Genomic DNA, 22,903 nt, shown 5'->3' on the forward strand with positions numbered 1-22,903 from the left:
CCCATGGAATCCTGTATTTATAGAAAAATATGTTTTTTCAATTTTTTGTGTAGGTTTTTAATTAAATGTTATAAAATGTCAATTTACAACTGTGCACATTTTAATTCTATCAAGTCAAACTCTGCTGCTGTAACTGGTTGATATATCTCCTGTGTCCTCTAAAGCAGTGATTGCCAACCGCGGTCCTCAAGGACCCCCAACAGTCCTGGTTTTCATTATAGCTGAACCAGTGCACAGGTGAAATAATCAGCTGATGGATGAGAGCAGGTTGGTTACAGATCAGCTTATTACTTCACCTGTGCACTGGTTTAGCTATAATGAAAACCAGGACTGTTGGGGGTCCTTGAGGACCGCGGTTGGCAACCACTGCTCTATAGTATGTGATTGTAAAGTGTAAACATGCTCTGTGGCTTTTCTATTATTATTCATTTATTAAAGGGACAGTAAAATCAAATTTAGGTTTTCATAATTCAGACAGAGCCTACAATTTAAACAACTTTCCAATGATCTATTTTTCTTGTTTTTCTTATCCTTAGTTTAAAAGCAGGTAGGCTATCAAGCACATATGGGCCTCTTGTCATTGTCTCACCCAATTTACTAGCTCTCAGTGTATTGCTGCTTCATCAACAAAGGATGCCAAGAGAATGAAGAAATCTGATAACAGAAGTAAATTGGAAAGATCTTTAAAATTGTATGATCTTTATCATGAAAACTACATTTTGGATTTCATCTTCCTTTAAGGGATACATTCCACTTGATCATCCAGTCTAAATGCTAAACTTTATTTCAATGTATTCAAGCAAATGATCCATGAAATTATAATAATATTTATAAACCTCCTTCCTGAGTAAATGAGTCTCTCAATTCTCTACCATTCTTTATTTAGCATTGTCACTGCATCTATATATGGTTAGTAATACAAGTGAGCTGTAATTACAGGCGTACCTTGGAGATATTGCAGGTTTGGTTCCAGATCACCGCAATAAAGTGAATGTAGCAATAAATTGAGTCACACTATTGTTTTTGTTATATATATATACATTATCTGTGGTACATGAAATATGAGTGTTTCGCAATATTACTCATTACAATTTGAATGTAGTCAAATCTGTTTTCACAATTTGCAGCAACATTTAAAAATTCTATGTCCACTTTCTTTTTATTTTATCCACACTTACAGGCAAAAGACATGGATGGCCAGTCCCATATAAATACATTTGTAAAGCAAGTCCAGGTGTAAATATATAAAAAATACATTTATAGTTCCATGTGGGTCAAGATACAATCAGATGATCGTTGTTTTATTGTATCTTCACCCACATGAAGCAATAAAGGTTATTTTTATATATTTACGGCTGGACTTGCTTTACATATACAATATATTTCAAAGTTGCATGTCATTAGTTATGATGTTTTTTTGCTATGTCATAATTATGATGATATTGTTTGCTATATAAATTACCAAATAACTCTCCCCTTTATTGGCCCTGTTGAATGTTTTTTTGTTTTACCTAGGAAAAAGTTCCCTATATGCTTTTTAGTTTTTACAGCTGCCCTCTATCTTATCTTCTCTATACCTATTTTTCTGTTAGCTGTATTGCTTCTTCATTATAAATATACAACTTCCATGAACTTCTAGGAATTCTAATGTATTGCCCTTTAGGTGTATTTTTGTTTGTTTATATACATAACCTTTACCAGTACTGCTAACTTTACATGTTGTATATTTCCCCAGCTTTACAGAGTATCACTGTTAGTGACATTAAGGGACCTCTGAAGATGATTGAGGGAGAAGAGGTGACACTGTACTGTACTGCTACCAACTGCACTGGGGACATGCATGTGAAATGGTTCGAGGAAATAAATGGCAGTGAGAGTGAGATCCCACACACTCAATCACAAGATGAAGAAGAATCAGAGAATTTGTTGGGAAGATTATATGTGGTCACATTAAACCGAGAAGGACATAATGATCAGACATCATCAATTAGGTTTATACCATCTGTAGAGAAACACAGAAATGTGACCTTCAGCTGTAGGTTTAACTATGCTGGCAAAACCAGAGAGAAGAGGTTCCTTTGTAACACTCTATGTGGTAAGAAAACTACTGACCAAATTAATAACTGGGGGGGGGGGGGGTTGTAAGAAAAATCCAATGGTTGATCTTCTCTTTTATTATGATTTTTCAGATGTCTAAGAGACATTAGTGACTTTCCCAGCAAGAAACTAACATTTTGCATAAAAGTCAGAATAACCTGTATCACTAGTGTGCAATTATTATATAGGGGTCTATAACTTTTTATTATTAAATGCATTAAAATTAATTTTATTTATTAAACTAGTTACGATAACAAACTAAAAACAGCTCAGGGAAACAAATTAATCTTCAATATCGTAATTATTTGACAATCATAAAGTTCTTACTTTTTGTTTACTATTTAGAAGAAAAATGTTTTTATTTGTTTACATTGTAATTAAAGGGCAATGATACCCAAATGTAGAAACACTTGAAAGTGATGCAGCATAGCTTAAAAAAGCTGACTAAAAAATATCACCTGAACATCTCTATGTAAAAAAGAAAGATATTTTACCTCAAAATGCCCTAAGTATTCACACCCCATTGTAAAGAGGCTTTAAGCAGCAAATTAGTATGTCTGTCCTGGGACAGCTCAGGGAGTGAGCTTACGTGCACACTTGTGTTATTTCCCTATTCAGTTTAAGGAAGTTGACTATGAAATGTCATGAGAGTTAAGTGAAAATCTCATGAGATCACAGTAAAAGAGTTCATGACTTCAGCACTGTTGATGCTGATTGGCTGCTGTTCATTTCTTCATTTTTTATTTTTTTCCTGCAGCTGGGCAGTAACTGAATTATATTGTTTTACACAGAACTTACTCTGCTGAGCTGAGGAGATTGCGAGGTAAAATATCTTCCTTTTTTACATAGAGATGCTCAGGTGATATTTTCCTTTCAGATCTTTACAGTTATACTGTATCAGTTTCAAGTGATTTAGCATATGAGTATTATGTCCCTTTAACAGATAGTTATACTAGTCATCTTGTATTACTAACAAGAATAAATATAATTTACTTAGTAAAATATCTAATTCTTCTATTTCATTTGTAGATACAAGTAGCCCTCAGTTTACACCAGGGATCTGTTCCTGAAAGAACAGTTTTAAAATAATTTGGTGTAAAATGAACCCAGTTATATAATGTAAGTCTATGGGAAGTAGATTAGTTAGGTTCCAGGCCCCTCTCAAAAATGACATCAGTAATGTAATATTTTATTATTTTATAAATTAATATATATTATTTTTGTTATTATTTAATATTATATTACACTTAAAGCTATAATATTAATGATGTAAATATATAAAAAGCAATAAAAAAACATTTATTTTACAGTATTGCAATTTTTTTACAGTTCACTGTACTGGCCCTTTAAGTAAGCAAATTAATGGCAAACTACTCTCATGTGATGTACACAGTATTAGAGTGCTGTACATAGTATTCGAGTGCTGTACATAGTATTCGAGTGCTGTACATAGTATTAGAGTGCTGTAATATAAGTGCAGGTGGCTACAAATCTTATTCAGTTCTTTTAATTTCAGCTAAGGCGCCTGTGGAATAACTTCCTGAATAGTGGTCACATGATCACTAGGAAGAGGCGCTATTGTGAAATGGCTTATATTGAACCTTTGTAAAATGAGGGCTACCTTTATTTTGTTTTACAGCAAAACCTCAGATTTTAGAGCCTGTTAAACATATTCTTTGTGCCTCTGGGGAGATTCTGTATTCCTTGAAGTTACAGAAGTTTTATCCAAAAGATATTTGCATCAGCTGGACATGTGGAGTAGGAGATCTACATAATACAATATTATCTAAAGAAATATCTGAAGAAAACCCTGCTGGAAGATTTAATGTTTGCTCTGAAATCAGAATTCCTGGAGATCACTTCAAAGATCCATCATTTTCTTTATATGTGACTTGGGAACACAAATCATTGGATACAGCTGGAAGCAAATATCTAACTATAAAAGATCAAGGTGAGCTGGAAGTAATACTGTTTATGGTAAAGCTAATTTACCTGATTCTATAGGATACAGCAATATTATAATGTATCAGTAAGGTCTAAGTTAACATTTAACTGAGAATTGTAAAGGGAGAATATATATCACTTAAGTTCAAATTATTAAATGTAAGTATCTGGTGCAGCCCCTTATTTCATATAACTTTTAGTTGTATAAATATATTCAGGTGAGGATAAATATTAAATACAAGTTGAAAGTAAATGGCTGCAATATATATACACACACACACACACTTTTAAGCATTTTCCAGTCAAATATCACATGCAATAACATTTATAACCAATTCCAATGTGTTTTAATGTGTTGTGAATAAAAATATGTTATATTCCGATGTTCTTCACATAGAAAACCCCCCATAATTTATGCTTACCTGATAAATTAATTTATATCATGGTGGTAAGAGTCCACAATGCATTACTCCTGTGAACCAATACCAAAGCTGTGGAGAGTCCACGAGAAATAAATAGATAGGGTAGGATAAAAAAACATCTTTTTTTCCATAAGGAAATTAAATCTACAACCCTAAAAAGTACATATATTTTATTTATATTTTTTCCATGCACTTAAAAACAACCAACAGGCGAAATTACACAGAAACAACAGCTTGACGGACCTTTCTACCAACAGCTGCCTCAGAGGATAGCAAAAATATAAAAACGGTCGAATTTAGTGAAAGTATGCAAAGAAGACCAAGTAGCTGCCTTGCAAATTTGGTCAACAGAAGCTTCATTCTTGAAAGCCCAAGAAGTAGCTGCTTATTTAGTAGAGCAGGCAGTAATCCGATTAGGAGGAGTCTGACCTGCCTTTAAAAAACCTTCAGGATTTAAAAGCATATATAAGTGCATTGGTGTCCTTTGCAGTAGATGAAAACATGAAACAAACATATTTATGCAATATTCATATTTAATAAAGGTTTTAACTATGTATTTATGTTCTTCACATAGCAAAATATGTTCTAAGTATTCCTAAATAGATATTCCTATATGTATCTGTATTCATCTATACCTATATATAATCAAGTATATATATATATATGTATATATATATATATATATACATATATGTATATATATATATATATATATGTGTATATATATATATATGTGTGTATATATATATATATATATATATATATATATATATATAGTATATAGAGGTATAGATATATATTGTACAAAAAAAAACCTAAGATATATATAGCAATATTTATTTATGAATAAATAGAACATATTCTACTATGTGAAGAACATTGGAATTTGAAATATTAATATTTTCATGTCGGGTTAGCGCACTTGAGAATATGTTATCGGGCTTGTGCGAGAGTGGGGTGTTTTTTTACACTTTTTTTTCTCCATTGGCTTCTATGGGGGAATACATGAATGTGCATGTGATATTCTAACTTCAATTTTGTATGCTCGCCAGGTTACTACTCAAATGAAAACAGTTTACTTTCAACTCGTAGTACGAGCGCACCCCGACAAGCACAAAAAGCTTACTTCTAACGCAATTAATACTCAAATGAAAGGGTTAATTAGTGCTCCACTTGTAATCTGGCCCTTTGAGTCCACCTTATGCATAGGCTCAAATGGATGAGCCTGCAAAACCTTCAGTACTAGATTCAATTTTCAAGTTGGAGGAATTGGTTTTATAGCAGACTTAGTACGCACTAAAGCCTGAACAAACCACAAATATCAGCAAGATTAGCAATTTTCTTGGGAAACAAACAGAGCAGAAATCTGACCTTTCAAAGATCAAGACAGCAAGAAATAAAAGTTTTCCAAACCCTATAATAAATTATCCTGGTAACTGCCTTCTGAGCCTTAATCAGGGTTTCAATCACTGACTAAGAGAAATCCCTATGCCTAAGAACTAACCATTCAATTTCCATGCCATCAAGTTTAGAGATTTCAGATCCTGATGGGAAAATGGACCTTGATGAGGAAGAGGCCAAGGAGGGCAACTGGACCTCTGAACCAGATCCACAAACCAAACTCTGCGGGACCAAGCTGGAGAATTAGAATCACTGAAACATTATCCTGCCTGGTCTAGGAAACTACCCTTGGAAAAAGTACCAGAGGCTAAAATACATAGGCCAGCTGAAAGGACCATGTAGCTTTCAGAACATCCACAAATTCTGCCTGAGGATCCCTTGATCTTGCAAAGAATCTGAGCAGTTTGTTGCTTAACCAAGAGGCCATCAGGTCTACCTCTGGGAGACCCCCAAAGATCTACAATCTGATTGAACACTTCCATATGAAGAGACAATTCCCCTGGATGAAGAAACTAACAACTTAGAAAATCCACTTCCCAATTGAACACCCCTGGAATGTGGACTACTGAAATTAGACAGCAGTTGGCCTGCCCTAGAGAGAATTAGAAAAACGTGGCTAAAGACTGCAAGCCCGTCCTTGATAATTGACATAAGCCATGGTTGTGACATTTTTCTGTCTGGAACAGGAGAAAAGATTATCGTTTCAGAAGAGGCCAAGTTCGAAGAGCTCTGGAAATTACACCAAGTTCTAAGATGTTTATAGGAAACCTTGCCTCCCAAGAAGCCAAAACTCCCTGTGCTGCCAGAGACTTCCAAACAGCTTCACATCCTGAAAGACTTGCATCTGTAGTGATCACAGACCAAATAGGATGAGCCAAAGAAGCTCCCTGCAAAATAGGCTGGGGATCCAGCCACCAAGACAGAGACTGTTTTGTTTTGATATCTAGAAAAATCCTCTAAGACAACAGAGTATTATACCTGCACCACTGTTAAAGCACACAATGCTGAAGTAGTCTCATATGAAAATGAGCAAATGTAATAGCATCCGATGATGCAACCTTAAAACCTAGAACCTTCATACAGAGCGCCTCAGTGGGAATCTGGAGAAACTGAAGATTTTGACAAACTGAAATCAACATCAACCTTATTTGATCTGTTAGAGGCAGTCTCATGGAGACTTAATCCATCCTGAACCCCAGAAAAGTAACCTTTGTTTGAGGAACCAAAGAACTCTTTCGCAAATTGATCCTCTAAACATGTTGATGAAGAAACAAATGTATGTTGGTATGGGATTCTGCTAAATGTAAAGATGGCGCTAGTACCAAGATAAGGGTCAAGTAAGGAAACACAGCTATTGCCTAACCTCTGATGACAGACAAAAGAGCCCCCAGAACCTTTGTAAAGATCATTGGAGCTGTAGCCAGACCAAATGGAAGAACAATAAACTGAAAATGCTTGCCTAGAAAATCAAACCTCAGAAACTGAAAATGTTCTTTGTAAATTGGAATATGGAGTTAAGCATCCTTTAAATCTATTGTGGACATAAATTGCCCTTGCTTAATGGAAGACAGAATGGACCGAATAGCCTCCATTTTGAAGGTTGGAACTCCTCCAAACTTGTTCAGAGCCCTTAGATCCAAAATGGGTAAGTAAGTTCCCTCTTTCTTGGGAACAATAAAGAGGTTTGAATAAAACCCCTTTCCCTGTACCAGCAGAGGAATAGGACCTATTCCAGATCCAGGACTGAATGAAGAAAAGCCTGAACTTCCAATTAATGTTTCGGAACATTTGATATTTTTACCCTAAAACCTATCCAATAAACTTCGGAAATTATATTCAGAGTCCAATTATCTGACACTTGTCGAAACCATGCCTCCTGAAAGAGACTTTACCTACCCCCTACCAGAGAATCTGGATTGTGGACTTCACCTTTATGTGGATTGGACTTTTTGGCCTACTTAGGCCTGTTCCAATTAGAGCTTGTTTTCCAACCTGAGGGACCCTGGTTAGTTGAGGAGGAATCAGACTTTTGCTCCTTATTCTGATGAAAGGAATGAAAATGATTAGAAGCTTTACATTTACCCTTAGATTTGTTATATTGGGTAAGAAAAGCTCCATTGCCACCAGTAGCAGTGGAAATGATAGAATCTAAATCTGCCCCAAACAATTTATTTCCTTGAAAATAAATATTCAAGAGTCTAGACTTAGAAACTACATCAACAAACTAACGGCTAGATTACGAGTTTTGCGGTATGAGTGAAAACGCAGCGTTAAGGCTCTTTTTCACTACCGCTGGTATTACGAGTCTTGCAGGTTTAGGGGCAACGTAATTTACCACAGCTTTCAAAAAGTCTTTTTTCAATGGGACTTCCATAGCGCCGGTATTACGAGTTTGCCTGGGAGGCCAAAAAGTGAGCGGTATAATATTGTATTTAATTTAGGTAATTGATTTAATTGAAGTGCAAGGTTAGGTGTTAGTGTAAGACAGGTTAGGTTTTATTATACGGGTAAATCTTGTATTTAGCTAGGTAGTTAGTAAATAGTTAATAACTGTTTAGTAACTATTCTATCTAGTTAAAATAAATACTAAATATAGATAAAACCTAAGCTAGATACAATGTAACTATTAGTTATATTGTAGCTAGCTTAGGGTTTATTTTACAGGTAAATATTTAGTTTTAAATATTTAGTTATTAATAGTAGGTTTTATTTAGATTTATTTTAATTACATTAAAGTTAGTGTTGTTATGGTTAGGGTTATGTTAGGGTTAGACTTAAAGTTAGGTTTAGGGGTTAATACATTTAGTATAGTGGCGGCGATGTTGGGGGCGGCAGATTAGGAGTTAATAAGTGTAGGTAGGTTGCGGCGACATTGGGGGCGGGAGATTAGGGGTTAATAACATTATGTAGGTGTCGTGATGCTGGGGGCAGCAGATTAGGGGTTAATAAGTATAATGTAGGTGTTGGCGATGTCGGGGGGTGGCAGATTAGGGGTTAATATGTATAATGTATCCAGTCAAGAGCTTGAGTTATTAAATGCACCAATTACAATGGAAGAAATTGCAAAACAGATTAAGGCGGCCAAAACCTCTAAGGCTCCTGGCCCTGACCAACTGCCGATGGAATTATATAAAATCCTTCTGGAACATGTTCCGGAAACACTGGCGAAGTTGTTCAATTCGTATTACATAGAAAATAAGAAACCATCTAGATACTTTTCGGCATCTTTAATTACCCTCATACCGAAAAAGAATAAAGACCCAGAAAACATGGCGGCATATAGGCCTATATCATTACTAAACTGTGACTATAAGATTCTCACTTCAATTTTAGCAAATAGATTGAAAAGTTGTATTGGAAATCTGGTCCACGCGGATCAAGTTGGCTTCATGCCAGGTAGAAATGTGTCCAAAATCATACGCCGAGTTTTGACAGTTCTGGATTTCTTCTGGTTAGAAAATAAGGGCAAAACATGTCGAGAAAGATCCAATATGGCCTTGGTGGCGATCGACGCCGAAAAGGCCTTTGATCTCATTAATTGGGATCATCTATTTTGTTCCTTAGCAACTTTTGGTTTCATGGGTAACTTCCTAACAATGATTCATACAATCTATCAAAATCCAATCTCTAATCTATTAATAAATTCTGAACCTTCTCCAGATATTATTCTAGGCAAAGGCACACGACAGGGCTGTCCACTCTCACCTCTCTTGTTTAACTTGGCGTTAGAGCCTTTTGCGGTGAAATTAAGGCAAGACTTACCTGGGATAATGATTGGTAAAAATAAAAGCGTGCTTACGTTATATGCGGATGACTTACTCCTATTTATAAATGAATCAGATCTAGCTATACAACACTTTTTGACCTTAGCTAAACAATTTGGGTCTTTTGCGGGCTACAGGATCAACCCAGAAAAATCCGAAATTTTATGGTTTACTCAAAATGACACTCCACCGGGTAGATATCCCTTTAAACTGGTAGATTCAATAAATTACCTAGGGATAAAAATTCATAAAGACCCTAATTCATGGTATGATCTGAATTTCACACCGTACTTTCTCAAATACAAACAAGAATTGGACAGGTGGAACGCGCTCCCAATCTCGCTATCTGCGCGAGTTGCCATGATTAAGACTCTTTTCTTCCCCCAGCTTCTCTATTTACTTCAAAATCTGCCGCTCCTGATTAAAAGTAAAGATGTAACCTTATTTAATAATCTTACTGCAGGGTTCTTATGGAAACAAAAACGTAGACGTATATCTATACAAAATTTAGCCTTACATACAAATATGGGAGGTCTGGCACTTCCAAATCTTAAATATTATAACTTAGCCATATTAAGTAAATACATTCTCAATTGGATCACGGAATCAGAGTATACAACTAACCTACATCTGGAAATGGAAATTGTATCTCCATTTAGTCTGAGAGCGCTGATTCATCTAGATAAGAAAGAGCTACCTAAACGACTGGCAAAGATGGGGACTCTGCTGCACCCTATCTTGGCCTGGCATAAATTGTGTCATGAGCTAAGGATTAATTGGAAATCCTCTAAATATTTGCCCATTCAAGGCAACCCTAAATTTCCAGCGGGAATTTCTACTAGGACTTTTAAAGTATGGTTTAATAAAGGATTACAGGATGTGATCCAAATAAGGGATAATAGGCTAGATATAGCTAAGTCGTTCTCAGATCTCCAGAGTGAATTTGGGATCCACAAACATAGCTTCTATGCATACTTGCAACTAAGACATTTATATGAAGAATTGTGGCAGGACAATAAAACTGATTGGAAGCTTGGAGATATTGATATAATAATTAAAATTTACAGACAAGGTATCAGGTCTATTTTTCCCTTGTACAATTTGTTAATCCAGAAAGCTGGCCAGGCCCGACTTGAAGTTCTAGCTGAGAAATGGAAAATATATTTCCCCCAGCTTACCCCGCTAGAAATTGAAGATAGTTTTAAAAGAATAGGGAAAACTACCAGCATAATATCCTGGAGAGAATTGCATTGCAAACTTCTTAACTTGATATACGTCACCCCTGCACATCTTAAAAAATGGTATCCTCTTGGTAACAATGTATGCTTGAAGTGTGGGAACTTGAACGCAGACATTATGCACTGCTTTTGGAACTGTCCAATAATCTATCAGTTTTGGAATAAGATAAATTTTTGGTTAGCTCTTAGTTTAGAAGTCCCACATAAGATAGGCCCACTAGAGGTTTTCCTCCTGTGTAAACCCTCCGAAAATAAATATTACAAGATAATTAACACAATCATATTAATTGCCCGTAATATGATTTTATTAAATTGGAAAACTAATAAATTTATATCTTTCTCAAAATACAAATCAATGGTGGCCAATACAATTATTACAGAACAATACTCCAGTGATCTATTTATAGAAAGGAATTTCAAGAAATATCTGCAAAAATGGCTGGGTATAATAAAATCATATTCCCCCTCAATTCAAGAGCAGTTAATCTCTTTTATAAAGAAAACAACTTTTTTTGACATTTGGGTGCAGCTAGGTAGTTTACCACCTGAATGGGCGTAAAATTCTTACTACAGAATTTGGCTAATTATAAAATACTGGGATAGTCGGAACGAGGATGGGGGGCGAGAGAGAAGTGGAGGAACCCTTTTCCCCCTCCCTTTTTTTTTTTTTTTTTTTTGTTTGGTTGTTCTATTTTGTTTTGTTTTAGCTAGTTTGATTTGGGGCGATTGGCCAATATAATAATAAAAACACACCAACATCAACCCAATGTTAATGTAAAATTGAAACAAGAAAAGAAAGGAGTGAGAAAGGAAGAAAATGTTAGGTGAAGTAAAATTATATATTTAGATAATCAAGCTGATATAAATAGGTAGATATGCTTATTTCTCCCTTCCTTTTCTCCCCCCCCTTACGAGCTTACTGATACAGTATTTGTTAAGTTTTGTTTCAAATTACCCTGCGTGGTAAGATTAATATGTGCATGTAACAAAATTTTCTTTTTCTTGCTACAAAGAATGTCTGGATATTCTGTTGGCTTATAAATAAACATTTAAAAAAAAAAAAAATATGTATAATGTAGGTGTCAGTGATGTCGGGGGCGGCAGATTAGTTGTTAATAAGTATAAGATTAGGGGTGTTTAGACTCAGGGTTCATGTTAGGGTGTTAGGTGTAAACATAAATTTTGTTTCCCCATAGGAATTAATGGGGCTGCATTACGGAGCTTTATTCTGCTTTTTTTAGCCGTAATATTTTAACCGTGAGACTTGCCTAGAAAGGACAGACCAGGACATGCTTTTAGCATTAATCCTAATAATATCCAAGATGGCATCTCCAATTTGCAAATTTAAGCGAAAACAAAAGGTTAAGAAAATCTTCACTATCATAATCCTTTGAAATCTGATTAGAAAGACGATCCAACCAAATGGAAACAGCAGCAGAAACATCAGCAGTTGCAATAGCTGGTCTGAAAAGATAACTTGTCTGCAAAAAATAACTTCTGTGAAAGGATTCAAGTTTCCAATCGAAACAAATTTTTCCACCGCACACAAGTCTGTTAATTTCTAAAGTAAGAAAAACCTCCTTTAATAAAGAACTCATATAATCAACCTTAAAAAAGGAGGAATCCAAGACAGGCATCCAATAACCAGAAAAATACTCACCCTCAGGAGCCTCATCAGCCTCATGAGACACAGGAATATTGTTACTAGTAAAAGGCATATCTTGTATTGACATCTGGAGGCCAATTTATCAAAGGTCTTGCAGACCTGATCCGCAAGACCTCGCTGAATGCGGAGAGCAATACGCTCTCCGTATTCAGCATTGCACCAGCAGTTCACAAGAGCTGCTGGTGCAACGCCGCCCCCTTTAGATTCAAGCCCAATCGGCCACCAGCAGGGGGGTGTCAATTAACCTGATCATACTCGATCGGGTTGAATTGTGGCGATTCCTGTCCGCTTGATCAGAGCATGTGGACAGGATTATGGAGCAGCGGTCTTTAGACCGCTGCTTCATAACTGCTGTTTCTGGTGAGTCTGGAGACTCGCCAGAAACATGGGCCATCAAGCTCCATTTGGAGCTTGATAGATAGGCCCCTTAATGTTTACTTCAAGGCAGAATGACTGCCAACATTTCAGACACTGTAGCTTTAATACATTCCTTAATGCCAGGAGCAATTTGAGCCAGACTGTCCTGTAATGAACAAACAGAAGGAGCAATAATGACTTTGGAAGCAAGTGCAGCATTAACTTGGTCTGAGTGCATCAATTCATTAAGGTAGGACTCACATACGTATGAAGGTGGGAAAACCTCAGCCTACTTACATTAAATACACTTAATATAGGTAGAAAGGTGTTCATCAATTTCAGCTTCCAAATGAGGATTAGGGTCATAGGTGAGCAAAAGCTGTTCTTGAAACAAGAGCTTCATTCTCATTGGGCTATTTGTGCTATCTGTGCTATGATCTTTTATGCCTGTTACTGGGTTGAGCGAATGCAGGGTCTATGAAATGTCTTTTTTTTATTTTATTATTAGCAGTTTTCAAAGTTAATTACTGGAACAGAATCTACCCTATGTTGACCACGAATGCATTCCATTTATAAATAGAATGTGCTTGTGCATTTTCTGGTGGATTAGAGAATAATTTTTCGACAATTATGGTCCTTTAAATAGATTTTGCAGTGAGCTGCAAGTCTCTGTCATTGTGTTACATGATTACTATATATTTTTTTTATTGTGCATCAATAATAATCATAATACACAATCTCACTGTTTTTTAATTATTTGTTAGAATTCACATGGACACCAAAAGTGGAAGAAATACAGACACCTCTAATGCTCCATGAAACACCGGTCACCCTGCAATGTAACATCTCTCTGTATTTCCCAAATGCACTGACTGTGAGATGGCTGAGAAGAGAAGAAGGAAGCCAGGAATTAACTGAAGTGACTGACAGACCTGATATAAAGTCACACAGAGATCAGGATAACACCTACAGCTGCACAACCAGCCTGACTGTCACCCCAACACTAAGTACAGACCAAGGAGCAGAATATATCTGCAGGGTACTACATCCTACACTGGTGCAGCCAATAGAGAGAAGCACAGGGAAGCTTATTGTAATGGGTAAGTTTATCATTAGAGTTACAGGGAAGATTACTGTAAAAAAGTAAGTTTATCATAAGAGATACAGGGAAACTTACTGTAATGGGTAAGTTTATTATTTGTGTTACAGGGAAACTTACTGTAATGGGTAAGCTTATTATTTGTGTTAGAGGGAAACTTACTGTAATGGGTAAGTTTATCATTAGAGTTACAGGGACACTTACTGTAATGGGAAAGTTTATCATTAGAGTTACAGGGAAACTTACTGTAATGGGTAAGTTTATCATTAGAGTTACAGGGAAACTTACTGTAATGGGTAAGTTTATCATTAGAGTTACAGGGAAACTTACTGTAATGGGTAAGTTTATCATTAGAGTTACAGGGAAACATATTGTAATGGGTAAGTTTATTATTTGTGTTACAGGGAAACTTACTGTAATGGGTAAGTTTATTATTTGTGTTACAGGGAAACTTATTGTAATGGGTAAGTTTATCAATAGAGTTACAGGGGAACTTACTGTAATGGGTAAGTTTATCATTAGAGTTACAGGGAAACGTATTGTAATGGGTAAGTTTATAATTAGAGTTACAGGGAAACACTGTAATGGGTAAGTTTATCATTAGAGTTACAGGGAAACTTACTGTAATGGGTAAGTTTATCATTAGAGTTAAAGGGAAACTTACTGTAATGGTAATTTTATCATTAGAGTTACAGGGAAACTTACTGTAATGGGTAAGTTTATCATTAGAGTTACAGGGAAACTTACTGTAATGGGTAAGTTTATCATTAGAGTTACAGGGAAACTTATTGTAATGGGTAAGTTTATCATTAGAGTTACAGGGAAACTTACTGTAATGGGTAAGTTTATCATTAGAGTTACAGGGAAACTTATTGTAATGGGTAAGATTATCATTAGAGTTACATGGAAACTTATTGTAATGGGTAAGTTTATCATTAGAGTTACAGGGAAACTTATTGTAATGGGTAAGTTTATCATTAGAGTTACAGGGAAACTTACTGTAATGGGTAAGTTTATCATTAGAGTTACAGGGAAACTTATTGTAATGGGTAAGTTTATCATTAGAGTTACAGGAAACTTACTGTAATGGATAAGTTTATCAATAGAGTTACAGGGAAACTTACTGTAATGGGTAAGTTTATCATTAGAGTTACAGGAAACTTACTGTAATGGGTAAGTTTATCATTAGAGTTACAGGGAAACTTATTGTAATGGGTAAGTTTATCATTAGAGTTACAGGGAAACAATGTAATGGGTAAGTTTATCATTAGAGTTACAGGGAAACTTACTGTAATGGGTAAATTTATTATTAGAGTTACAGGGAATCTTACTGTAATGGGTAAGTTTATCATTAGAGTTACAGGGAAACTTACTGTAATGGGTAAGTTTATCATTAGAGTTACAGGGGAACTTACTGTAATGGGTAAATTTATCATTAGAGTTACAGGGAAACTTACTGTAATTTGGTAAGTTTATTATTAGAGTTACAGGGAAACTTACTGTAATGGGTAAGTTTATCATTAGAGTTACAGGGAAACTTATTGTAATGGGTAAGTTTATCATTAGAGTTACAGGGAAACTTATTGTAATGGGTAAGTTTATCATTAGAGTTACAGGGAAACTTACTGTAATGGGTAAGTTTATCATTAGAGTTACAGGGAAACTTATTGTAATGGGTAAGTTTATCATTAGAGTTACAGGGAAACTTATTGTAATGGGTAAGTTTATCATTAGAGTTACAGGGAAACTTATTGTAATGGGTAAGTTTATCATTAGAGTTACAGGGAAACTTACTGTAATGGGTAAGTTTATCATTAGAGTTACAGGGAAACTTATTGTAATGGGTAAGTTTATTATTAGAGTTACAGGGAAACTTACTGTAATGGGTAAGTTTATCATTAGAGTTACAGGGAAACTTACTGTAATTTGGTAAGTTTATTATTAGAGTTACAGGGAAACTTACTGTAATGGGTAAGTTTATCATTAGAGATACAGGGAAACTTACTGTAATGGGTAAGTTTATTATTAGAGTTACAGGGAAACTTACTGTAATGGGTAAGTTTATCATTAGAGTTACAGGGAAACTTACTGTAATTTGGTAAGTTTATTATTAGAGTTACAGGGAAACTTACTGTAATGGGTAAGATTATCATTAGAGTTACAGGGAAACTTACTGTAATGGGTAAGTTTATCATTAGAGTTACAGGGGAACTTACTGTAATGGGTAAGTTTATCATTAGAGTTACAGGGAAACTTATTGTAATGGGTAAGTTTATCATTAGAATTACAGGGAAACTTACTGTAATGGGTAAGTTTATCATTAGAGATACATGGAAACTTACTGTAATGGGTAAGTTTATTATTAGAGTTACAAGGAAACTTACTGTAATGGGTAAGTTTATTATTAGAGTTACAGGGAAACTTACTGTAATGGGTAAGTTTATCATTAGAGTTACAGGAAAACTTACTGTAATGGGTAAGTTTATCATTAGAGTTACAGGGAAACTTACTGTAATGGGTAAGTTTATTATTAGAGTTACAGGGAAACTTACTGTAATGGGTAGGTTTATCATTAGAGTTACAGGGAAACTTAGTGTAATGGGTAAGTTTATCATTAGAGTTACAGGGAAACTTACTGTAATGGGTAAGCTTATCATTAGAGTTACAGGGAAACTTACCGTAATAGGTAAGTTTATCGTTAGAGTTACAGGGAAACTTACTGTAATGGGTAAGTTTATCATTAGAGTTACAGGGAAACTTACTGTAATGGGTAAGTTTATCATTAGAGTTACAGGGAAACTTCCTGTAGTGGGTAAGTTTATCATTAGAGTTACAGGGAAACTTACTGTAATGGGTAAGTTTATCATTTGAGTTACAGCGGAACTTACTGTAATGGGTAGGGAAACTTACTGTAATGGGTAAGTTTATCATTAGAGTTACAGGGAAACGTACTGTAATGGGTAAGTTTATCATTAGAGTTACAGGGAAACTTACTGTAATGGGTAAGTTTATCATTAGAGTTACAGGGAAACTTACTGTAATGGGTAAGTTTATCATTAGATTTACAGGGAAACTTATTGTAATGGGTAAGTTTATCATTAGAGTTACAGGGAAACTTATTGTAATGGGTAAGTTTATCATTAGAGTTACAGGGAAACTTACTGTAATGGGTAAGTTTATAATTAGAGTTACAGGGAAACTTACTGTAATGGGTAAGTTTATTATTAGAGTTAAAGGGAAACTTACTGTAATGGGTAAGTTTATCATTAGAGTTACAGGGAAACTTACTGTAATTGGTAAGTTTATCATTAGAGTTACAGGGAAACTTACTGTACTGGGTAAGTTTATCATTAGAGTTACAGGGGAACTTATTGTAATGGGTAAGTTTATCATTAGAGTTACAGGGAAACTTACTGTTATGGGTAAGTTTATCATTAGAGTTATAGGGAAAGTTACTGTAATGGGTAAGTTTATCATTAGAATTACAGGGAAACTTACTGTAATGGGTAAGTTTATCATTAGAGTTACAGGGAAACTTACTGTAATGGGTAAGTTTATCATTAGAGTTACAGGGAAACATATTGTAATGGGTAAGTTTATTATTTGTGTTACAGGGAAACTTACTGTAATGGGTAAGTTTATTATTTGTGTTACAGGGAAACTTATTGTAATGGGTAAGTTTATCAATAGAGTTACAGGGGAACTTACTGTAATGGGTAAGTTTATCATTAGAGTTACAGGGAAACGTATTGTAATGGGTAAGTTTATAATTAGAGTTACAGGGAAACACTGTAATGGGTAAGTTTATCATTAGAGTTACAGGGAAACTTACTGTAATGGGTAAGTTTATCATTAGAGTTAAAGGGAAACTTACTGTAATGGTAATTTTATCATTAGAGTTACAGGGAAACTTACTGTAATGGGTAAGTTTATCATTAGAGTTACAGGGAAACTTACTGTAATGGGTAAGTTTATCATTAGAGTTACAGGGAAACTTATTGTAATGGGTAAGTTTATCATTAGAGTTACAGGGAAACTTACTGTAATGGGTAAGTTTATCATTAGAGTTACAGGGAAACTTATTGTAATGGGTAAGATTATCATTAGAGTTACATGGAAACTTATTGTAATGGGTAAGTTAATCATTAGAGTTACAGGGAAACTTATTGTAATGGGTAAGTTTATCATTAGAGTTACAGGGAAACTTACTGTAATGGGTAAGTTTATCATTAGAGTTACAGGGAAACTTATTGTAATGGGTAAGTTTATCATTAGAGTTACAGGAAACTTACTGTAATGGATAAGTTTATCAATAGAGTTACAGGGAAACTTACTGTAATGGGTAAGTTTATCATTAGAGTTACAGGAAACTTACTGTAATGGGTAAGTTTATCATTAGAGTTACAGGGAAACTTATTGTAATGGGTAAGTTTATCATTAGAGTTACAGGGAAACAATGTAATGGGTAAGTTTATCATTAGAGATACAGGGAAACTTACTGTAATGGGTAAGTTTATTATTAGAGTTACAGGGAAACTTACTGTAATGGGTAAGTTTATCATTAGAGTTACAGGGAAACTTACTGTAATGGGTAAGTTTATCATTAGAGTTACAGGGGAACTTACTGTAATGGGTAAGTTTATCATTAGAGTTACAGGGAAACTTACTGTAATTTGGTAAGTTTATTATTAGAGTTACAGGGAAACTTACTGTAATGGGTAAGATTATCATTAGAGTTACAGGGAAACTTATTGTAATGGGTAAGTTTATCATTAGAGTTACAGGGAAACTTATTGTAATGGGTAAGTTTATCATTAGAGTTACAGGGAAACTTACTGTAATGGGTAAGTTTATCATTAGAGTTACAGGGAAACTTATTGTAATGGGTAAGTTTATTATTAGAGTTACAGGGAAACTTATTGTAATGGGTAAGTTTATCATTAGAGTTACAGGGAAACTTATTGTAATGGGTAAGTTTATCATTAGAGTTACAGGGAAACTTACTGTAATGGGTAAGTTTATCATTAGAGTTACAGGGAAACTTATTGTAATGGGTAAGTTTATTATTAGAGTTACAGGGAAACTTACTGTAATGGGTAAGTTTATCATTAGAGTTACAGGGAAACTTACTGTAATTTGGTAAGTTTATTATTAGAGTTACAGGGAAACTTACTGTAATGGGTAAGTTTATCATTAGAGATACAGGGAAACTTACTGTAATGGGTAAGTTTATTATTAGAGTTACAGGGAAACTTACTGTAATGGGTAAGTTTATCATTAGAGTTACAGGGAAACTTACTGTAATTTGGTAAGTTTATTATTAGAGTTACAGGGAAACTTACTGTAATGGGTAAGATTATCATTAGAGTTACAGGGAAACTTACTGTAATGGGTAAGTTTATCATTAGAGTTACAGGGGAACTTACTGTAATGGGTAAGTTTATCATTAGAGTTACAGGGAAACTTATTGTAATGGGTAAGTTTATCATTAGAATTACAGGGAAACTTACTGTAATGGGTAAGTTTATCATTAGAGATACATGGAAACTTACTGTAATGGGTAAGTTTATTATTAGAGTTACAAGGAAACTTACTGTAATGGGTAAGTTTATTATTAGAGTTACAGGGAAACTTACTGTAATGGGTAAGTTTATCATTAGAGTTACAGGAAAACTTACTGTAATGGGTAAGTTTATCATTAGAGTTACAGGGAAACTTAGTGTAATGGGTAAGTTTATCATTAGAGTTACAGGGAAACTTACTGTAATGGGTAAGCTTATCATTAGAGTTACAGGGAAACTTACCGTAATAGGTAAGTTTATCGTTAGAGTTACAGGGAAACTTACTGTAATGGGTAAGTTTATCATTAGAGTTACAGGGAAACTTACTGTAATGGGTAAGTTTATCATTAGAGTTACAGGGAAACTTCCTGTAGTGGGTAAGTTTATCATTAGAGTTACAGGGAAACTTACTGTAATGGGTAAGTTTATCATTTGAGTTACAGCGGAACTTACTGTAATGGGTAGGGAAACTTACTGTAATGGGTAAGTTTATCATTAGAGTTACAGGGAAACGTACTGTAATGGGTAAGTTTATCATTAGAGTTACAGGGAAACTTACTGTAATGGGTAAGTTTATCATTAGAGTTACAGGGAAACTTACTGTAATGGGTAAGTTTATCATTAGATTTACAGGGAAACTTATTGTAATGGGTAAGTTTATCATTAGAGTTACAGGGAAACTTATTGTAATGGGTAAGTTTATCATTAGAGTTACAGGGAAACTTACTGTAATGGGTAAGTTTATAATTAGAGTTACAGGGAAACTTACTGTAATGGGTAAGTTTATTATTAGAGTTAAAGGGAAACTTACTGTAATGGGTAAGTTTATCATTAGAGTTACAGGGAAACTTACTGTAATTGGTAAGTTTATCATTAGAGTTACAGGGAAACTTACTGTACTGGGTAAGTTTATCATTAGAGTTACAGGGGAACTTATTGTAATGGGTAAGTTTATCATTAGAGTTACAGGGAAACTTACTGTTATGGGTAAGTTTATCATTAGAGTTATAGGGAAAGTTACTGTAATGGGTAAGTTTATCATTAGAATTACAGGGAAACTTACTGTAATGGGTAAGTTTATCATTAGAGTTACAGGGAAACTTACTGTAATGGGTAAGTTTATCATTAGAATTACAGGGAAACTTACTGTAATGGGTAAGTTTAGCATTAGAATTACAGGGAAACTTACTGTAATGGGTAAGTTTATTATTAGAGTTACAGGGAAACTTATTGTAATGGGTCAGTTTATCATTAGAGTTACAGGGAAACTTACTGTAATGGGTAAGTTTATCATTAGAGTTACAGGGAAACTTACTGTAATGGGTTAGTTTATCATTAGAGTTACAGGGATACTTACTGTAATGGGTAAGTTTATCATTAGAGTTACAGGGAAACTTACTGTACTGGGTAAGTTTATCATTAGAGTTACAGGGGAACTTATTGTAATGGGTAAGTTTATCATTAGAGTTACAGGGAAACTTACTGTAATGGGTAAGTTTATCATTAGAGTTACAGGGAAACTTACTGTAATGGGTAAGTTTATCATTAGAATTACAGGGAAACTTACTGTAATGGGTAAGTTTATCATTAGAGTTACAGGGAAACTTACTGTAATGGGTAAGTTTATCATTAGAATTACAGGGAAACTTACTGTAATGGATAAGTTTAGCATTAGAATTACAGGGAAACTTACTGTAATGGGTAAGTTTATTATTAGAGTTCCAGGGAAACTTATTGTAATGGGTCAGTTTATCATTAGAGTTACAGGGAAACTTACTGTAATGGGTAAGTTTATCATTAGAGTTACAGGGAAACTTACTGTAATGGGTTAGTTTATCATTAGAGTTACAGGGATACTTACTGTAATGGGTAAGTTTATCATTAGAGTTACAGGGAAACTTACTGTACTGGGTCAGTTTATCATTAGAGTTACAGGGGAACTTATTGTAATGGGTAAGTTTATCATTAGAGTTACAGGGAAACTTACTGTAATGGGTAAGTTTATCATTAGAGTTACAGGGAAACTTACTGTAATGGGTAAGTTTATCATTAGAATTACAGGGAAACTTACTGTAATGGGTAAGTTTATCATTAGAGTTACAGGGAAACTTACTGTAATGGGTAAGTTTATCATTAGAATTACAGGGAAACTTACTGTAATGGATAAGTTTAGCATTAGAATTACAGGGAAACTTACTGTAATGGGTAAGTTTATTATTAGAGTTCCAGGGAAACTTATTGTAATGGGTCAGTTTATCATTAGAGTTACAGGGAAACTTACTGTAATGGGTAAGTTTATCATTAGAGTTACAGGGAAACTTACTGTAATGGGTTAGTTTATCATTAGAGTTACAGGGATACTTACTGTAATGGGTAAGTTTATCATTTTATTTACAGGGAAACTTATTGTAATGGGTAAGTTTTTTTTATTGATGTATTTAGTTTTAAGTTTTTGTGCTGCCCTAGGCACTAAGAAATATTCTGCTGCTGAAACCTCTATCCCAACAGTTGTATCTCATATTTGCCACATATTTCTTATAAGCAGAGGTCAGGGGTACAATGAGAAGTCATGCAACCCCCTAGAAACCAGATTTCTGTGTCTACTTAAAACTACATGGAGATGTTGCTTCTAATTTAGGAGGAACTTTTTGGATGTTATAAAAAAAATCATAATAATAATATAATAGTAAGATTCACTGGCGTTATGATAGCTCTATTTCTTATGGGATTTGCTGAGACATAATATTAATAGGTGCACTGAAGAGGGGTCATTATATATCATAGGTTATTTTTGTATATATACAATATAAAATAACACATTTTACTATATTTTCACCAAAAGCAATGTGATAATATAAATAATAGTCAGAATTAGTAGAAAGGGAGTGACAGTGGGAGTCACCCCAAGGTAGAAACCAATACAGCAGTAGCGTAGTAGGAGGGGCCAGGGGGAGCTCCCAACTTTAATTGTCACTTGTGTTTTCAACAACTTTTCTGTACAGGATCCCCAGCTCTACTCAGGCCCGCCTATGGAACACCCCACCCCATCCATGGAATGTCTAAGCCTGCCCACAGACTGCTTGGTCCGGCCCCTCCTGTTATGGATCCGCCCACAAAACACTGGTGGGCCTCTTGAAAGTACCCCCCATAATTAAATCCTGGAGACACCACTATGATACAGAAATAACAGATGCAGAAAGAAGCAGTAGGATTTATTACTTGAAAAGATTAACACAGAAATTATCTACTAGAATTTCCATTGACTTTAATGTAGAATTGTATAGGTAATAAACATTCAGTATAAACGTTTCAATTGAGTTAAAATACAAACTAGAGAGAAACAGTGAGAGAGAG

General features: G+C 34.7%; 1 protein-coding gene across 1 annotated transcript in view; it reads left to right on the forward strand.

The window, feature by feature from the left end:
- The window catches only part of LOC128641644 (uncharacterized), a 39,379-nt gene that overhangs the window by 10,932 nt on the left and 5,544 nt on the right, over window positions 1-22,903 (forward strand). The window contains exons 5-7 of the mRNA XM_053694179.1: window positions 1,736-2,095; window positions 3,737-4,048; window positions 13,654-13,989. Coding sequence (XP_053550154.1) covers window positions 1,736-2,095; window positions 3,737-4,048; window positions 13,654-13,989 — 1,008 coding nt within the window. The remainder of the gene's footprint in view (window positions 1-1,735; window positions 2,096-3,736; window positions 4,049-13,653; window positions 13,990-22,903) is intronic.

This window comes from Bombina bombina, chromosome 11 (genome assembly GCF_027579735.1).
Source record: "Bombina bombina isolate aBomBom1 chromosome 11, aBomBom1.pri, whole genome shotgun sequence".
NCBI lineage: Eukaryota > Metazoa > Chordata > Amphibia > Anura > Bombinatoridae > Bombina > Bombina bombina.